The 19226-nt window shown below is 38.1% G+C and overlaps 1 protein-coding gene across 2 annotated transcripts in view; it reads right to left on the reverse strand.

Annotated features, from left to right (window-relative positions):
• UNC5C (unc-5 netrin receptor C) overlaps positions 1-19226 on the reverse strand; it is a 397240-nt gene that overhangs the window by 126821 nt on the left and 251193 nt on the right. For both annotated transcript variants that reach the window (XM_070452160.1, XM_070452159.1), the window contains exon 3: positions 12073-12216. In XM_070452160.1, the coding sequence (XP_070308261.1) occupies positions 12073-12216 (144 nt within the window). The remainder of the gene's footprint in view (positions 1-12072; positions 12217-19226) is intronic.

The following is a 19226-nucleotide window of genomic DNA, read 5'->3' on the forward strand; positions in this document are numbered from 1 at the left end:
CTTAGTGGACTATGAATTCAACTTGGAGGATTGAATACCAGCATTAAAATATGAAATTGAATAAACAGAAAATGTCAAGTGTATCATACATAGTAATGTTGTCGTTCAGTCACCAAGTCCTATCCAACTCTGTGACCCCATGGACTGCAGCAGGCCAGGCCTCCCTGTCCCACACTATCTCCCAGAGTTTGCCCAAGTTCATATCCATTAAATTGGTGATGCCATCCAACCATCTCATCCTCTGTCCTCCCACCCCTTTCTCTTCCTGCCCTCAATCTTTCCCAGCATCCAGGTCTTTTCCAGTGAGTCAGCTTTTCGCGTCAGGTGGCCAAAGTATTGAAGCTTCAGCTTCAGCATCAATCCTTCCAATGAGTATTCAGGATTGATTTCCTTTAAGATAGACAGATTTGATCTTCTTGCTATCCAAGGGACTCTCAAGAGTCTTCTACAGCACCACAATTTGAAAACATCAATTCTTTATCACTTTGCCTTCTTTATGGTCCAAATCTCACATCCATACATGACTACTGGAAAGACAATAACCTTGATGTATTATTAAGTATGCACATATGTACACACGCATATACATACACACATACCTCTGTGTATTTGTATGTGTGAGGAGATGGGTATATGTTTATTTAGTAGATCATGATACAAATATATTTTTTATTGTAGGTCACTGTGAAAAAGATCTGAAAGATCCCGCAAAACAAGATATCATTGCAGTCAAGAGCAAGATCTTCAGCTTGGACAACCTTGGTTTCAAATCCTGACACTACCACTTGACTAGCTGTGTAGCCCTGAGCTTACTGCTTAACCTCCTCTTACTTTAATTTCTTCAGCTAAAAAAATAAGCATGATAATAGTGACTCTTTTACAGGTTTATATATGAAGAAGCCTATATAAAATTCTAGAATCATGCCTTGAATATAAAAAGCACTCCCTGTAGTATTAGTAATACTATTTTAGTATGCTGTATCAACTTTAGGCATCATCGTTAGTCAAAATAAACATAAACAAATGAGACAAAATAATTATGAATGTGAGAGACTAATGACTGAAAGTTATGTGTCACAAAGGGAAACTCAGGGATTACCATGCTGTGCTTGAAAAAAAAACACACGCAGATTTCATTCCTAGGTTGGGATCCAGGAACCCACAGTTTTCACTGGCCCCCAGGTATATCTGACTTATAGCACGAAAATCTGAGAACCACAGATTGATCGACTGATTGATTATCTGTGGAACAATCATGATGCGCATAGCACTGTGCTAGACCACGTAGGCAGAGGGAGAGAAGAGCCTGGAGGCCATGAGAACCAAGCCTATCTGGTTCTACACTGTGTCTCTTAAGACAATGAGTTTCTGTTGGTGTCTCCCAATGTCGGTAGCACTTACTTTTGTTCAGGCTGATGGCTGACATCGTCTAGCAGACACTGAAATGTCACATGCATCTAGGGGACATGCAGGTAACTTAAAATAAAGTTAGGCAAAAGAATTATTTTTGTCTTAAAACGTTATCATCAATTTGGTTTCCCAAACTGTAATAGAGACATAGGTACAAAACCAATTCACTTTTTGTTTACTACTCAACTCTATGCTGCCATATAGGAATGCAGGTTCTGTGGGACACAAACCCTATATTTAGTTATAAAGATTTCATTTTAATGTACTTTCAAATTGTTCCCTTAGCAAACAAAATAATTCCATGGTCACATATACTACTTGTGTTCTTAGAGGGAAAAATGTGTCTTTCTTCCAATAATATAAAAGGGTATAATTCCCTGGTGGCTCATATGGAAAAGTGTCTGCCTGCAAACCCAGGTTCAATCCCTGGGTTGGGAAGATCCCCTGGAAAAGGGAATGGCAACCCACTCCAGTACTCTTGCCTGGAAAATCCCATGGACAGAGGAGCCTGGTAGGCTACAGTCCACGGGGTTGCAAAGAGTCAGACACAACTGAGCGACTTCACTTTTCACTTTGATGTTGTCATAGTAGAGTATAACATACTTAAATCACCAAATCTGGCTGTTAACAGGAAACAAACTATCATGAACCAGCCAGTATAGCATATTTTGGGAAAACTAGATTAGTCTTTGAGCATTTATTAAAAGTAAAAATTCCTGACAATGCTATAGAACCCTAAAAAGTTTGCCATGGTTTTCTTTTCCAGAAATAGAGTATCTTTGCTGGAATTGAAAAAAAAATCATGAAAAAATGTTATATTCAGCAATTCTTGTGGTTTTTAAACGGAAGGGACACAGTATATAAAAATGTTGTAAGTTTTCTTTTTTTACTTGCTTTTTCTTCTTAAATATTATAAAGATAAAACAAAACAAGGAACCACAAACCAACAAAAACATGAGGTTTCCTCTATGGTTAGATTGCAAAGTGAACTATCACATTTCTGTAAACTCATACAGTGAATTATACAGTAAAAAGAAAAGTTTATAATTCAGATTTACCATTTCCTAAACAAATGGCTTGGGTAAGTTATCTAATATTTCATTTCCATGCTTCTGTTTCACTATTTGTAAAGTAAGGATAACAGAATCTACCTCATAGGATTGTTGGAAGCATCACAGGAGTTAACATGCATAAGGGGCATAATTGGGCATACAGTAAGCATGCCCTAAATGTTGGTTACTAGGTTACAAGATATTTTAAGAGACAAAAGATGCAAGATTTTGACTTTCTTCTTGTTATTGTTCTGTAGTTTTTGACCAGTCTTATGAATTTACCACTAACACTTTCAGAACATAGTAATTATAGGCAGAGACAGAGGTTAGAATGATCTTTGAGCAAATCAGCAGAAGGATTGTCTTGGCAATGTTTTAGTTTTGCCAAGGATGCCTATCCTTTACCACACACAGTCATTTAAACAGAATCCTAAATGAACGAAGTCCCTGCAAAAGGAAGTACACTTTCAGCCATTCTTGTTTATTTCTTGGTTTTGGGGGCATTTATAGAACAAACATATTTATATTCAGGTAGTTTTGCTGAAGGGTTTTTTTTAAAAATAAATATTTTAGAGCTGGAACTCCAATGACATCCATTACAGAGAAGAGGAAGAAAAAAAATCCCATATAAGCCACTCTTCTATTCACACTGCATCTTTAGTTTTAGAAAAAAAAGATTATATGTCATCACAATATTTTTTAAGGTATGTCTTAGGGATAAATAATCAGAAACATGCCAACTTTATGGATGAGGAACCCAATATATCAAAAAGTTAAGGCTCTTTTCTCAGAGTACAAAAAAGAACACAATGATTACAGACAAGCTTTCTTGCAAATAAGCAGTTTAGCCATAAACTTCCCATTTCATACAGCATAAAACATCACTTTAGCGGCATATTTTGGTCCAGTGGGTTACCAGCCCTTCCTCTAGCACATAGCCCATACATGGATGACTTCCCCCCAAATATAACTTATGAGACAGTGTTCTATCAATTAGAAGTCTACTTCTCAGAACAAATATGAGCTATAAATGCATATGGATTTGTGGGGCCTCCACGGATCTTGAAAACTTCTGTCTATATAAAAAAGCAAATACGTTTGGAAAAATATAGACTAATGCCATCAGGAATGTGTTGTGGTTTTTAATCTTGAAACAGGAACCACATGATGAACTAATTAATACAACAGTTGACATTTATATGAAATGAGATATTTATTGTTAAAAATTTATCTGATCTAAAAATGTCTAAATTGTATAATTAATCTCATCTAATTCAAAATCTGGCCTCTGTAACTTATAATGGGCTTGTTGTTTAGTTAACTAAGTTGTGTCTGGCTCTTTTGTGACCCTGTGGGCTATAGTCTGCCAGGCTCCTCTGTTCACAGGGTTTCCCAGGCAAGAATACTGGCGTGTGCTGCCATTTCCTTCTCCAGGAGATCTTTCCAACCCAGGGATCGAACCTATGTCTCCCGCATTGACAGGCAGCTTCTTTACTACTGAGCCACCAGGACTTAAACAGCCATACAAGGGATCAAACCACAGCTCGGAAATGCACGTTAGAAGCCAGGCCATTTACTCTGGTGTGCTGGCAAGCTTTATTAGGCTGCCAATTCTGTCATGGTATAACCTAAATCTTTCCAAACACCTGGTTTTTAAAGAGCTGCTGTCTTGTCAGAAATCTGAATGAAAGAAGGAAGTGAGCCACTCTTACATTCTTCCCCAGGTAGAGTAGGGGAGAATGTTCCACGTGCGAAGGAAGAGCTATTGGCATCAGTGTATTACATTCTCTAAGCAAAGAAACTGATGTGGTTGCAACAGACCATGTAACAGGAGAGAAGTGGGAACCCAAAGCCTTCTTACATTTCTGCATTGTAAATAATAATCAGCCTATAACATTATCCATGTGGAAAACAAGATATTTTTGTAAATTGCCAACTGACACAAAAATCAATTGTCACCTCCTCTCTTATTTGTATCCAGTGTGTTGCTTCAAGGCATGGACTTCTTTGCCGATCTGACCTGCTTCTCCATACATGAGCTTTGAACTCAGGCAGGTTTTTTTTTTAATTATTTTTTTTAAAAATTATTTATTTAATTTGACCATACCAGGTCTTACTGGCAGCATGCAGAGATCTTCACTGTAGCACGATCTTTTAGTTGCAGTAGGTGGAATGTTTAGCTGTAGCATGTAGGGTCCTCTAGCTCCCTGACCAGGGATCAAACCTGGGTCCCCAGCATCATCAGCGCCAAGCATTAGGCACTGACCACCAGGGAAATCCGTTGGGCAGGTTTTCAAATTTCTCTTTGTCCCTCATTTCCTCATCTGTAAAATGAGGATAATAACACCTGTCACACCAGTATTGGTGCAAGAATTGAAGGAACCATCCAAAGTTGGTCAAAGGGTACAAACTTTCAGTTACAACATGAATAAGTTCTGGGGATATTTTTGTACACCATGGTTACTACTGTTAATAATATGATATTGCATAATTAAAATTTGCTAACAGAATAGATTCTAGTGTTTCACCACTTGTGCATGGTCCTGTAAAAATTAGTATGAAAAAAAGAATGTAAAACTTGTCATGAATACACACACACACACACACACACACACAGAAACTATGTGAGGTGAAAGAGTGATTGCAACAGTTCCTCTATTATACGAATTTCAGAGCCTATCTATCCAATGTGAGACACATGTGGCTATGGAGCAATTGACCTGTGGCTAGTCCTAGCTAAGAAGTAATGTAAAAATTAGTATGAAAAAAGAATGTAAAACTTGTCATGAATACTTGTTTATATTGGATATTTTATTGAAATGATAGTTTAGATAGAGTGGACTAACTAACATATTATTAAAATTAATTTGGCCTCTTTTATATTCGCTTTTTTACTTTTTTAAGGATGGCTACAAGAAGAATTGAAATGACATGTGGCTGGCATCATATTTCCTCAGATACTGTTGTTCTGGACAGTGTGTTAGGCACTGCAGACTTACAGATGTAAACACAGCCCGTGTGACACCCACAGGTGGCTCACAAGGTAGCTCAGATCTCAGGGAAAAAGAGGAGTGAACTATGAGACCAGGGCAGAGAAGTCTACCCTGTTCTTCCTTAATTCTTCCCAGGAACTGTCTTATTCCAATTTGTAGTCAGTGGCCTTTGTGATGGTGGCTGTGATTTATAGGTTTGTACACAGAAGAAAGAGAAACTCCTTAGGAACTATCCTGACATCCCCAGGAAGATGGACTGTCTGTGCACATAGATCCACTGTAACTCCTGAATTGAGAAGGGTGGACATGCAGAGGACTCCTCCATCCTCAGGCGCAGGGACAAAATTACAGTCCAATTATACTTGAATTGGCAGACAACTTCAGCTTCTAGGACTGACAGCCCAGGGTGTGCAGGAAGTGGTGAAAGAAGGAAAAACTCTTTAGTTTTCAAAGTTAACTTGGTACTACTAAGTTTCAGAATGCACAAATAAAGTCATTCGAATCATTATCTATGTTGTTATGAACACTATTATCATTCACTGAGCAGTTGCTTTGTGTCTGGCACTATGCCATATGCTTTACAACTTTATCCTAGTTTAATCTTAAAATAACCCTATCATTTTCATTTCATGGTTGACGGAACTAAGTCTCAGAGGGGTTAAATTGCTTGACTAAGGTCACACTAGTAAGTGATGGAACTAGGATTTGAATATATAGGTCGACCTGGCCCCAAATGTTTGCTCCAACCACTCCACTTTGCTCTTCTTTTCACATAATGCCCACCATCCCCTGACAACAGCAACCACGACATCATCAATGATCACGACATCAGCAGCAGGAGCCAAGACATTTCCTAAAGAGACACAGGGTTTGATGACATTCTCCCTGAATTACATTTTCCTCCCTTGAACACTCCGAATTTTGTCATTGACTATAGCGAGGGACACTGGAAGATACAACCCAATGAAACTGGCAGCTGCGTCCCCACGGGGTTCTACTTAGACAGTTATTACAGCGCCCCTCTGAGTCCCCTCAGAAGAAACCCTTCCCCTCCAAAGGAAGCTGCCACACCCACTGAGGCATCGACCCTGCCATCTGGTAAACACGTGTGATTCCAGAGCAGGCACGCTGTGTCCCCAGCTCATTCCTGGCCAAATCCTAACTTTGTCCTATTTCCTATTTTCCCTCTGCTCTGATTGAATCACAAAATTATTTTTGTATTTTATGTAGTTTGAATATACAAAATATATATAAGTAAACTTAAATAAATAAAAGAATGGCTAATATTCATTTCTACTTTATAAACTTCTTAAAATAGAGCTTTTTCGTGGAAGAACTATGGCCCCCTTTTTAGTACACACACACATATGTACTATATACATATACACACTATTTATAGTATAGTACACATAGTGTACACTATTCACACAATAGATCAAATGAGATGAGAGGCAAGTGAACTTAGTTATCTCTAGCATCATGGCTATCTTTACCTGAAAAAAATTTAAACTTTAATTGCAGTTGATGTGACAGCCATCTGTCACATATTACTGGGTAAAGCACCCCGGCTGGCTTGAAACGGAGCAAACCAGAGAATCTGCAACCTTTCTGTAACATTAGTGAGGGCATGCTTGGTAGGGATCAGCTCCGACAAGGAGAATTTGAAATTTAACTTTTCATCATGAGGTAAGTCTGTATGAGTAAATCTTTATATATTGGATGTTGTTCCTTGACTAGTAACCTATGAGTTCAGTTAATTATGGAAGTACAAGCAAAATGCTCTTCAGTCTTAATACATGAAGATGAAAAGGTGCTACAGGCAAATTAATGTCTTACTAGAAGAAGGGTTTGTCTTATTATTTGAAAATGTCAAACTACATTTAAAAGCCGTGAAATAAATAGAAAAGTTTATTCTGCAAACAAAGATAAGGTTTCTTAAATGTTTGTAGTTTTTGATATGGGAAACAGGGTTACATAAAGAGAATAGGATAAATATTAATACTATTAGATACATTATGTGTTATAAATACATGAATACATATAAATACATGAATATATATGAAGTTGGCACCACACAAGAGTCATGATTTGTAATAATGAAGCCTTTAAACTTCAGCTTCTGGGGCTTCCGTGATGGCTCAGTTAAAGAATCCACCTGCCAACGCAGGAGACAGGGGTTTGATTCCTGATCCAGGAAGATCACACATGCCATGGAGCAACTAAGCCCGGGAGCCACAACTACTGAAGCCCTAGGGCCTGTCCTCCACAACAAGAGAAGAACTCCTGTGAGAAGTCTGCACCTCACAACTAGACAGCAGCCCCTGCTTGCAGCAACTAGACAGCAGCCACTGCTTGCAGAAACTACAGAAAAGCCAGCACAGCAACAGAGACCCAGTACAGCCAAAATTTAAGTAATTAATTAATTAATTAATTAAACTTCAGCTTTTAAGCAAGTCAATTTATTATAAATTGTAGACTGGCAATTTTAAATACCTATTATACTTGCTATTAATGAACATATAGCAATGAAAGATAGTTTTGTATCATTGTGCCTCTTTGAATATAACTAGAAGCTAACTTTGAATTCATTTAATTATTTCACCAAAGCAATTCAATTGTTTCTTTTTAAAATGTTTGAAAGTATCTTTTTACTTCATAATTAATAAAATGAAATCTAACAGATGTGCGATAGATGATTGTAGTGGATGACATCCATTTTCAGGACTGATCCCCTCTGTTGGGAGTGTTGATAGTGAAGGCTCCCAGACTCTCCCTCCAGAAATTGCCCTCCGTTGAGACAAGCTGACTTGACCCAGGTCATACAAGTTGGTGAGGGTGAACAGAAAAGAAAGGGGCCACATCCACGGACTAGTCAATGTTGGGGATAAAGGTCCGCTCACTCCTGTGCCTCACAGTGGGACAGCTCTGGAGGGCCATCCTAACTCCAGTGTCCCCTATGGCATCGTCTTTTGTTGTACCTGAACTGCAGTTCAATTTCTCCCTCTGCCCAAGTCTATTCCTTCACAGATATTGTTCCAGAGAATACTCGTTAATATATTACCTGCATGCATGTCTCCATCTCAGAGTCTACTTCATAGAGAACCCACTAAGACAAAGAGAAAAAATCCCTTTAGACATGCTCAGAGAGGAATGATTAATAGAGAGCAATGATGGTTATAATGGTCTTAATTGATCAAAATTTATTAAACATCTTTGATGTTCTAGGCATTGTGCTGAGCACTGAAGATATACAGTTAAGCAAAGCTGAATTAAGCAAAATGGATCTCAAGGAACTCATTGGCCTGAAACACAGACATTACAACAAGCGAATATAATTCAAAGGAGACAAGCCCGACATTAAGAGGATGGATGTACTGGTCTGAAAGGTTTGAGAAAGGAACCCCTATCATTCTGGAGACTGATGAGGCAAGAATGACTTCACTAAAGACAACTGAAAAATCCTTCAACAAGCTCAGGCCTTCTGAATCATTCTTTCTCTCACGTTCCACATCAAACCGTTCTCTTTCTCAAAAAAAAAAAATACCCCACTACCTCTGCCTTTAAATAAATCTAGAATCTAGGTCTCGCCCGTGCCACAGCTTCTAATCCAGGCTGCCCTAACACCTCTCACAGCTGCGGCCTCCTAACTGGGCTCTCTTGAATCTGCTTTTGCTTCTCACGATCGTTTCCCAACAGAGTAGTCAGGTGTTCCGCTAAAATGGAAGTCAGGGCATGAACGCCTCTGCAGAAAACATTCCAAAGTTCCCATTTCATACTGAGAACCAAAGGAGTTACACCCACAGGGCCTAGACCATCTCCACACTGCCCTTCCTGTCCTTACCTTTCTTAACTCATCTAGGAGGCTCCTCCCCCTCCCCCTCGTCCAGCCATTGTGGCCAATTCAGTCTTCATGGTGCCAGCAAACATTCCTGCTTCAGGGCATTTGCATTTATGCCACTCGCTGTCCCCTCTGCCTGACTCCCCCTCTCCCTTTCTTCAGGTTGCTTCAACTGCCAGCTTCTTCTGAAGGCCTTTTCTGACCACCGTCCCCAGCACAGCATACCCCCTCCCCCCACTATCTTTCTTCATAACACTTACCATCTGCTCTGTTACTGATTATTTACTTCATTAAGAGTGTGCCCTGAATTTCCTGGTGGTTCAGGGGTAAAGAATAATGTAGGTAAAGCCTGTAATGTAGGAGATGTGGATTCGATCCTTGGGTCAGGAAGATACCTGGAGAAGGGAATGCTAACCCATTCCAATATTTTTGCCTGGAGAATCTCATGGACAGAGAAGCCTGATGGGCTATGGTCCACAGGGTCGCAAAGAGTCAGACACAACTTAGCGACTAAACAACAACAACTTGTTCAGAGTCACAAGCCTCTTGAGGGCAAGGATCATTATGTGTTTTGATTCTGGCTCCATACCAAATACCTAAAATTATTTCAATAAGAGAGTAAATGCTTAGTAAATATTTGTTGAATAAGTGAATTTTTACAAATAATGAAAGGAAGTAAAAGAAAGGTAAAGCGCTTCAGGATGAATAACAGCTGAAAACAAAGAAATGGAAATATTTCTAATCTAGTGTGACTAGATCAGAGACATTCTTTGTAGTCAGAGCTAGAAACTTAGGTTACATTATGTAGACAATGAAATATGGTTGTTATGGGCTGAAATGTATCCCCCCCTCCAAAATTCACAAGTTGACATCTGAGCACCCAGTATACCTCAGAAGGTATTTGGAGCTATGACCTTTAAAGAGGTGGTTAAGTAATAATGAGATCATTTGGGTGGCCTTAACCTCATATGACTGGCATCCTTATAAGAAGAGAAATCTGGATGCAGACAGTTACAGAAGGAAGATCATGTGAAGACATGGAGAAGATGACCATCTATCAGCCAAGGAGAGGGGCTGCAGCAGAAACCAATATTGCCAGCACCTTGATCTTGGACTCCAGCCTCCAGAACTGTGAGAAAATAAATTCCTCTTGTTTAAACCAAAAGTTGGTAGAATTTTGTTACAGCAGCTCTAGTAAACAAATACAGTGATCTATACCATTGTAGGAAATTTTGACTTTATCTCAGAAGCCATTATGAAATTTTAAGCAGGGATGGAGGTGAGCTGAGGTAAGACCTGAGTTTTAGGAATCTTCCAGAATCTTGCATTTGTGGTAATATGGAGGAAGGGCTGGAAAAGGTGAAAGACTAGAATCATGGACACTAACTGCTACGTGATTGTAATGGTTGGGATCTAGATCAAGCAGAACGGAAAGAACAGGCAGGAACAGGAATTGTGGGAAGCATCGGAGTCAAAACTGTTTGAACTTGGTGACTTCCCAGGTAGCTCAGTGGTCAAGAGTCTGAATCTGCCTGCCAATGCAGGAGATGCAAGAGATAGGAGTTTGATTCCTAGGTCAGGAAGATCCCCTGGAGGAGAAAATGGGAACCCATTCCAATATTCTTGCCTGGGAAATCTCATGGACAGAGGATCCTGGTGGACTATAGTCTGAGCATGCTTGACTGAGCATATGACATTGAGCAGGCATGCACACAATGACATATTAGAGGCAAGTGACACTGACGTCAATGCAAATTGAAATTTAATAAACTGCAGACATGCAAGGGGCTTCCCAGTTGGCTCTAGTGGTAAAGAACCTGCATGCCAATGCAGTAGATGCAAGAGATAAGAGTTCGATCCCTAGGTTGGGAAGATACCCTGGAGGAGGGCGTGGTGACTCACTTCAGTATTCTTGCCTGGAGAATCCCATGGATGAGGAGTCTGGTGGGCTACAGTCCATGGGGTCTCACAGAGTCAGATACAACTGAAGCAACTTAGCATACATGCTGGAACAGACACGCCAAGGAATTCAGACAGTAAAATTTACATGGGTTTCAGTGGTCTCACACTTGAGGAAATTTCTCAGTATGGAAGCTTCAGACATTAAAGCAGCATTCATGCTGTTCAAGGTGTGAATAGTACTCACTGAGAAAAGGGTCTGCAGAAAGAGCTGCAGGCAACATCTCCTCCTTGGGCATAATATGCACATTGGCATATTAAAGAATCTAGAAAGTTTTGCAATGAAACTTTGTCCAAAAAAGTATTTCCCACATTTACTGATTATGGAACCCTTTGAACCTCTCCCTGAACGTATATTAGAAATATCTCCCTGAAATACTCTAGAAATTAATATAGTTTGGGAAATAGTGGTGTTTTTTGATCCATTAGAACAGTTCTAAAATAAACAGAGAAGCTTTGCCGGGTAATTTCTATTTCTAATAGCAAAACTAGTCAACACTGTCCTAACAAATTGGCAGAATAAACTCATTAAAGGAATGTAGTTGTTTTCCTATAGCCTAATTATTGTTAGATTAAAAAAGAACATTCAGTCTTTTGAAAATGGCACTAATTCTTTCACACCCCTAAAGGAACATTACTCAGTGCCTCGAAACAAAAAATGAAATGATATTCTGATGACTTAAGGGGAAAGTGTAGCTCAAATGCAGAAGTCTGGGAGCAGTTTTCAACCAGGGTTCTTCGACACCAGAGCAGGTGTGGTCAAGTTTTTCCATATTCCTTTAGCTTCTGGAACCCACAATGCCCCTGATTAGTGACTCACATGCGATGCGCACGTAGGCTTTCCGGCTCTTGGTGGTGCCTGCCGAGCTCCAGGCCACACATTGGCACCAGTAATCTTCAGGCCCAAAGAGTTCTTCCACTTGCTGGCGTGAAATCTCGATGCTCACTTCCCGGACAATGAGACCTGCCAAGGCAAAGGAAGATTTAAGTCAGGAGAAGACTTGCACTAACAAAATACAAAACATCATACCTAATTTTTCCCCCAGTGATCCTTCTTAATGCCATGGACCAACAAATCACATATTACCTCTCATCTCCTCTGACTTTCTTCTAGCTCCAGTTACTTGATTCACAGCTGTCTCGTTCTCTTATTTGCTATTTGAAATCTTCTGGATTCATCAGAAGATGAAAGTGAATTAGATCTATCCACAAAAATCCTTTCCCTTTATTACCTAATATTCACCCACCACCAAGTTATCTTTCTCTGTGTATTCAAACATGAACTTGAATTTAACATCTTCTAAGGATTTTATCTTAATTATATAGGTTGTGTGTAAGATACCCATGTGCTAGGTTTACCTAATTCTTTACATAAAATGAGAGAGAATGACATAAAACAATAATCATAGGTATATAAATCACTAATATGCCTATTTATATACACAACTATATATATTTAGGTTTTATTATTATATGATTTAGTATTTTATAAATATATGGTGATTTTTTAAAAAACTAAGTCATTTGAAATGGCTTCACTTATAATTAAGGCACATTGTTTTTTATTGAAAGAAATATTAGCCTTAGTTAAAAAACCTCTGCTGTTCTAGCCAGAGAATGAATGACTTTAAAGTTTTCATGAATTTTTGAAAGCCCAAATATTTCTCTTTAATAACAATGTAACCAAAATCCTATGAAAAATAAGGTGAATTCCAGTTAAAATGCTCAAATAATTGGAATTTATTTCACAACATTATATAATCCTAAAATAATAAAACTTGATCTTGAGTCTGGGATTATCATTTTAAGGGTATTTATCTTGTGATACCAAAGTCTAGCTCAGAGATTCATCCTGAAATATGCCTCTTTGCATCGAGCAAGAAAAATTAAATTAACCTGAACAACCTAAGTGGGTAACTGCCACTTTTCTTGCACACACTTCTAGCATGGAGTGTCTTTGAGAGAACAGGAAGGGACACCCTTTAGGGAGTAGGAGCATAAATGATGTCTGAGCATCATGCATGAGCACAGTAAGAAAAATTAATTACATTACTTTGTATTGTTTATTCATTCATTCACTCATGGGCAAAATATCTATCAAGCATCAATTACGTAGAAAATATTGCACTGGGTAATTACGAAATTCTGATGAGTAAGATAGTCATTGCCCTTAATGAACCCTTATTTTTGTGAGAAGGGCACGTATTAACTAGAGTTATAATAAATATATAAATTTATTATTTAATTACAATTGTGTTCAATGCTGCAAAGAAGTATAGAAGTAATGAGAGTGAATAAAAATGAGACTCAACTTAGTATGAAGGATCCTGCATGAGTTAGACTGATTAAATCACATGGGCAGAGGGACAGGACACATGGTAAGAAGAGGAAAGGGAAGGAGGAGACTGGGAACCCAGGAGAAGATACCTGAGCACTGGACACAGAGAATACTAGCATGAAATGAACCCAGAGACAAGAAAGTGACCTATTCATAGATATTCTTGTAAACCTGCAGTTCTCGAAGTATGGCCCACAGAACAGCTTTATCAACATCACTTGGGAACTTGTTGAAAATGCAAATTCCTGGGCTCCACTCCAGACTCTGTGACAAAGAAAAATTGAGAGTCCAGCCCAGCAACATTTTAACAAGTCCTCCAAGAATTCTGATGCATGCTATAGTTTGAGAACCACTGTTGTACACCATGTTTAGGATTTGGGATTTCTTTCTGAGAGTCAAGTGTTTTAAGAAGATGACATAATCAGATGAGAATAAAAAATGCATGCATATATTAATGTATAAATGAAATGACATATGATACAATGACATGTATAGGATATAGAGTTTAAGTAGCTCATAAAAGTTATGATTTCTTAAAATGTTTGATCATGACTTCTTGGCATAAGAAACATGAAAGAGGTGTCATCTGGAGATTCTAAAAAAGAGTGTTTCAGTATACACCCTAAAATCTAGGACATTCTCATAGGGATAAAAACACTCAGGGAAATTAACAATCCCCCAACAACGGCAGATGCTGACTCATTAGAGGATAGATAATTCTTCCCATCACAAGCGGACGAGAGTTGAGTCACAGAAACAACGAAGTCTTTAAGCCCAACTCATGAATCCCTGAACTGGAATGAAGCCCAGGAAAGTGGGTTTTATAAGGCCAAGGCAGGGCAAGGTTCTAATGGGGTGACTCTATTTTCAAACATTTATTAAATATATTTAATGTTACCTTAAAATTTTGGAAATTAGTAACACTTTTATGTTTAAATAGTGATCAGCTTAAAAAGAATTTTCAAGTAACTGGCATATCCCAATCCTTGAAAAGATTACTATATTATTTTAGCCAATGTCCTACTAATACAACAAATCTCCACAGTGAAAACCTACTTATGAACAAATAGCACCACTTTCCTTCCTCTTTCCTGGTCCTGGCTTAGGCCTTTCATTTTCTTGTCTCATTGTAATTATTCTAATTTTTCTGATGTCTAGAAACCTGTACAAAGATGGAGCAGTCTTCTCTCCTTTCCTGCCACCTTTTTAACTCCACTCTGGTGTTTAATACTCTTGCCTGTTTTATTTGTTTGTACCTTTTCTGCTCATGCAGAAAGTCAGTTACTGGAAAAGAAACACTTCCTCTAAAGGCTGCGGCAGTAAATTTACAGTCACCAAAGGGCTGAGAAACCTTCGGTGCGTAGTTCCTTAGGACTACGAGGGCTCTTTCCAAAATGTAGACAGCAACAACAAAACAGGCTCAGGATATTAAACCGCATACAAATATTTTGTATCCCAAGACGATAACTTCAGGTTTCACTCCCCCGTTTTACTTAAAGCAACCAAAGGAAACCTAATTAAAAGCTAGGGAAACTTCACGAGGGCTACTGTATCCTTTTGCCCAAAGAGGCTCATGGATGTTTCTATTAACCACAAATCTAAATCCTTTTACGAAGCCACAGACCTACCCTCCTGCTACAGGGATTATTCACAGTATGAATGTTCTGAATTGTGTGGCCCAGGCGCCCCATGGGCCCAGGAGTCAGGCACACACTGATTTTTGTCTTCAGCTTCACAGATGCTCCATTCAGCAGGAGATGGATTAATTACACTTGGGTACACTGGCCCTGCCACAGGCCCAAAGCTTATATTCCAACTTTTGGTCAGCACCACCAGAAAAAGAAAAAAAAAACTGAAGCATTAAGTATCTAAACACTTACATTTTCGAATTGTCTAGAATTAGCTGCATTATTCAAACTCTGAGTTACCGGGTTACATATCATCCGTTTATTATCATAGGTAAGTTCATTACCTATGACATTTTGTTCATCAAACCAGAGACTAGTGGTTTGGGTAAAAGTAGGTAATGTCCTTTCTCTTTGAAAGTGAAATTTCAAATCTGCTTGAAGCCTTGAGATGGAAAAACCAAGCTGCCTTGAAATTTGAAATGCCATCAGCATTACTTCCAAGGTAGGTTGCTTTGAAGAGCATTTGGGAACTTGAAATTGGTTTCAGGTTATTTAAGGGTTGGGAGAAATGCTTCGGTCTATAGGATTTACTCAAATACAAATGTGTATTTTCCATCCCATCTGATAACATCAAAGATTTCCCATCATTGTTCATCCTTTAATAGTGGCATCTCAAGGATGCATGCTGTTTGAAGTTTGCAGTGATTTACTTTTATAACAGGAATCATTGTGGTTTGGGAGCCAGAGTGTAGAAAAGTAATTAGCATACTATACCAAGAAGTCTTATAATGAGCATGAATATGTAATTGTTAATAGGGAGTTTCAAATGACTTTAGAAATTCAGATATAAATGCAACCCTCTGATTGGACCTTTATGAGGCTATACATGAATATAGCAATAAAATCTGGTACTTGACATTTATGTCTTATCTTTAGCATAATTTTAACTTCTAATAGTGTTGATATCACTAACAGTGTTTTCCTAGAGATTATTATAAAGTGATCAAAATTTGTGATTAATGCTGCTATAAAATTATTTAAAGCAATACCCACATTTCCCCAGAAATATAATCTGCAGTGCTATCAACAAATAGTAAAAGTTCACTAATGTCAAAAAAAAAAAAAAGTTCACTAATGTCAAAAATTAACTGTTAAGTTCCAAAAATGTAAAGATGGATCAAGTATCACATCCAAACTTGTGCTATTCATTTATCATGTTTATTAGGTGATACTCAAGTTATGCATCATCTTAAAATTTTTTTAAATATGTTAACCAAATCTGCATCTTTTAATATCCCATGTATGTTTCACTAAAAAGCATCTTCACCTCATGTTAGTCTCAGGTGTTTCGTGTGCCCCAGTTGTATTTTTCATTCCTCCCAATTACTTAATCTTTCATATGCAAAGGGAAGTTTTGAGACACTTTGTTGTGTAGGCCTGGCAATTCTATTTCTTCCAGTACTCGCCCTATGGGGAGAAGAGCTATAGAGGTCACTCAACCAAATCTCATCAGAATATATTCACATAGTACATGGAAATGTACAAAGCTGCAGGTAAGGATGTTCTGGAATATACTACAACATTTTATTGAATTAGCATGTTTCTCTTTTTCATGCTTTCTCCTAGAGCTCAATCCTATTAGTTTTCACCAATATCTAAAATATGAAACATATCAGTTTGAGATATCTTAATATAAATTTAATCACACAGAATGCTATCATTATTTAAAAGGATGTCATACCATAAAAAATGTCAAGCCATTAGGACTTCCCTGGTGACTCAGAGGGTAAAGTGTCTGCCTGCAATGCGGGAGACCCAGGTTTGATCCATGGGTTGGGAAGATCCCCTGGAGGAGGAAATGACAACCTACTCCAGTACTCTTGCCTGGAGAATCCCATGGACAGATGAGCCTGGTAGGCTACAACCCATGGGGTCGCAAAGAGTCGGACATGAGTGAGTGACTTCACTTTCACTTTCATACCATAAAAACTGAAAATTATTTTAGTAACTTATAACTCTCACTAAAATAATAAATATGACAATTCATAAGGCAGAACTTTATAATTACAACATTGCTATTTGTTACACGAAGTCATTTGACAATCTTTAAAGTACATCAGGAAAAGCAGACACTATAAATGCATAATTTACAATTTCTTTTGGAAATGTTTCCCTTGAATTTTTAATATATAATATATAAACAGGCCACCTAAGTAACTAATACTTTGTGTAATTGGAAATTGCAACTTACTAGTGTATTAGATTTATTATGAGTATGTTTTGTTAAATTTACATTTACTGTCTTTGTGATATAGATGAATTTTCCTAAAAGTTAAGGAATAACATGGCTGAGACTGAGAGGTTCAAGAGATTTTCTTGGAAGAATTTTGTTCTTTTATGTAATAGTTTGACTTGATTCCCTTGTATGTGATGGCTCCTAGTCATTTGGTTCTGTGCGGCACTCTGTGTCCAATGAGGGTCTGTGTGTTATTTTGTTAAATTTTTGTTTTGTATAGAACTGAGAAAAAAATATGCATTGGATTATTATCTGGTGTGGGGAGATATCTAGTAGTTCTAGAAAGCTATTAGGTTGGTGAAAAGTAATTGCAGTTTTGCATTGTTGAACTTTGCCATCTGATATTGGAATACATTCTTAAATAAATGTGGTTATGTTATACATCATTTTAATGCGCATTTCTCACTTTACGTTTTTTTTGCTAATGACATTAAATGTGTATTTTATATTTATTTTAGACTATGGAAATGATGTTAGACAAAAAGCAAATTCAAGTGATTTTCTTACTGTTCAAAATGGTTCTTCAAGCAGCAGAGACAACTCGTAAAATCAACAGTGCATTTGGTCCAGGAACTGCTAAGGAACGAAAAGTGCAGTGGTGGTTCCAGAGGCTTCTCAAAGGAGATGAGAGCCTTAAAGATGAGAAGCAGAGTGACTGGCCATTAGGAGTTAACAGTGACCAACTAAGAGCATCATCAAAGCTGATCCTCTTACAACTACACAAGAAGTTGCTGAAGAACCCAGCATTGACCATGTTGTGGTCATTTAGCATTTGAAGCAAATTGGAAAGGTGAAAAAGCTTGATAAGTGGGTGCCTCATGAGTTGACCACAAATCAAAAAAATTTTCATTTTGAATCATTGTCTTCTCTTATTCTACGCAACAATAATGAACCATTTCTCCATCAGATTATGACATGTGACAAAAGGTAGATTTTATATACACTGGCAATGATCAGCTCAGTGCTTGGAGCAAGATGAAAATCCAAAGCACTTCCCAAACCAAACTTGCACCAAGAAAAGGGCATGGTCACTCTTTGGTGGTCTGCTATCCATCTGATCCATTATAGCTTTCTGAATCCCAGAGAAACCAGTATATTTGAGAAGTACGCTCAGCAAATTGATATGCACTGAAAACTGCAATTCCTGCCGATGGCACTGGTCAACAGAAAGGGCCCAATTCTCTCCAACAACATCCAACCACATGTCGCACAACCAACACTTCAAAAGTTGAATGAACTGGGCTACAAAGTTTTGCCTTATCTGTCATATTCACCTGACCTTTCCCAAACTGACTACCATATCTTCAAGCATCTCAACAACTTTTTACAGGGAAAATGCTTCCAGAACCAGCAGGAGGCAGAAAATGCTTTCCAACAGTTTGTTTAAATCTGGGGCATGGATTTTTACACGACAGGAATAAACTTCTCATTGGCATAAATGTGTTGACTCTAATGGTTCCTATTTTGATTAATAAAGATGTGCTTAAGCCTAGGTTGTAATGATTTAAAATTACAGTCCAAAACTGTAATTATGTTTGCATCAACCTTATATATGTCAACCACAGATAAATGCAATCTTCCTTTCTGAAACCTGAAATTTTAATTACGAGATGCTATTAAAAGAGAGTGACAAATGACTTATACTGACAATGCTACACTGTTTTTCCCTTTTCTTTGCAGGACTGTCAGGTTTAGATGTCATAACATCCTTG

Source organism: Odocoileus virginianus, chromosome 21, assembly GCF_023699985.2.
Source record: "Odocoileus virginianus isolate 20LAN1187 ecotype Illinois chromosome 21, Ovbor_1.2, whole genome shotgun sequence".
Taxonomy (NCBI): domain Eukaryota; kingdom Metazoa; phylum Chordata; class Mammalia; order Artiodactyla; family Cervidae; genus Odocoileus; species Odocoileus virginianus.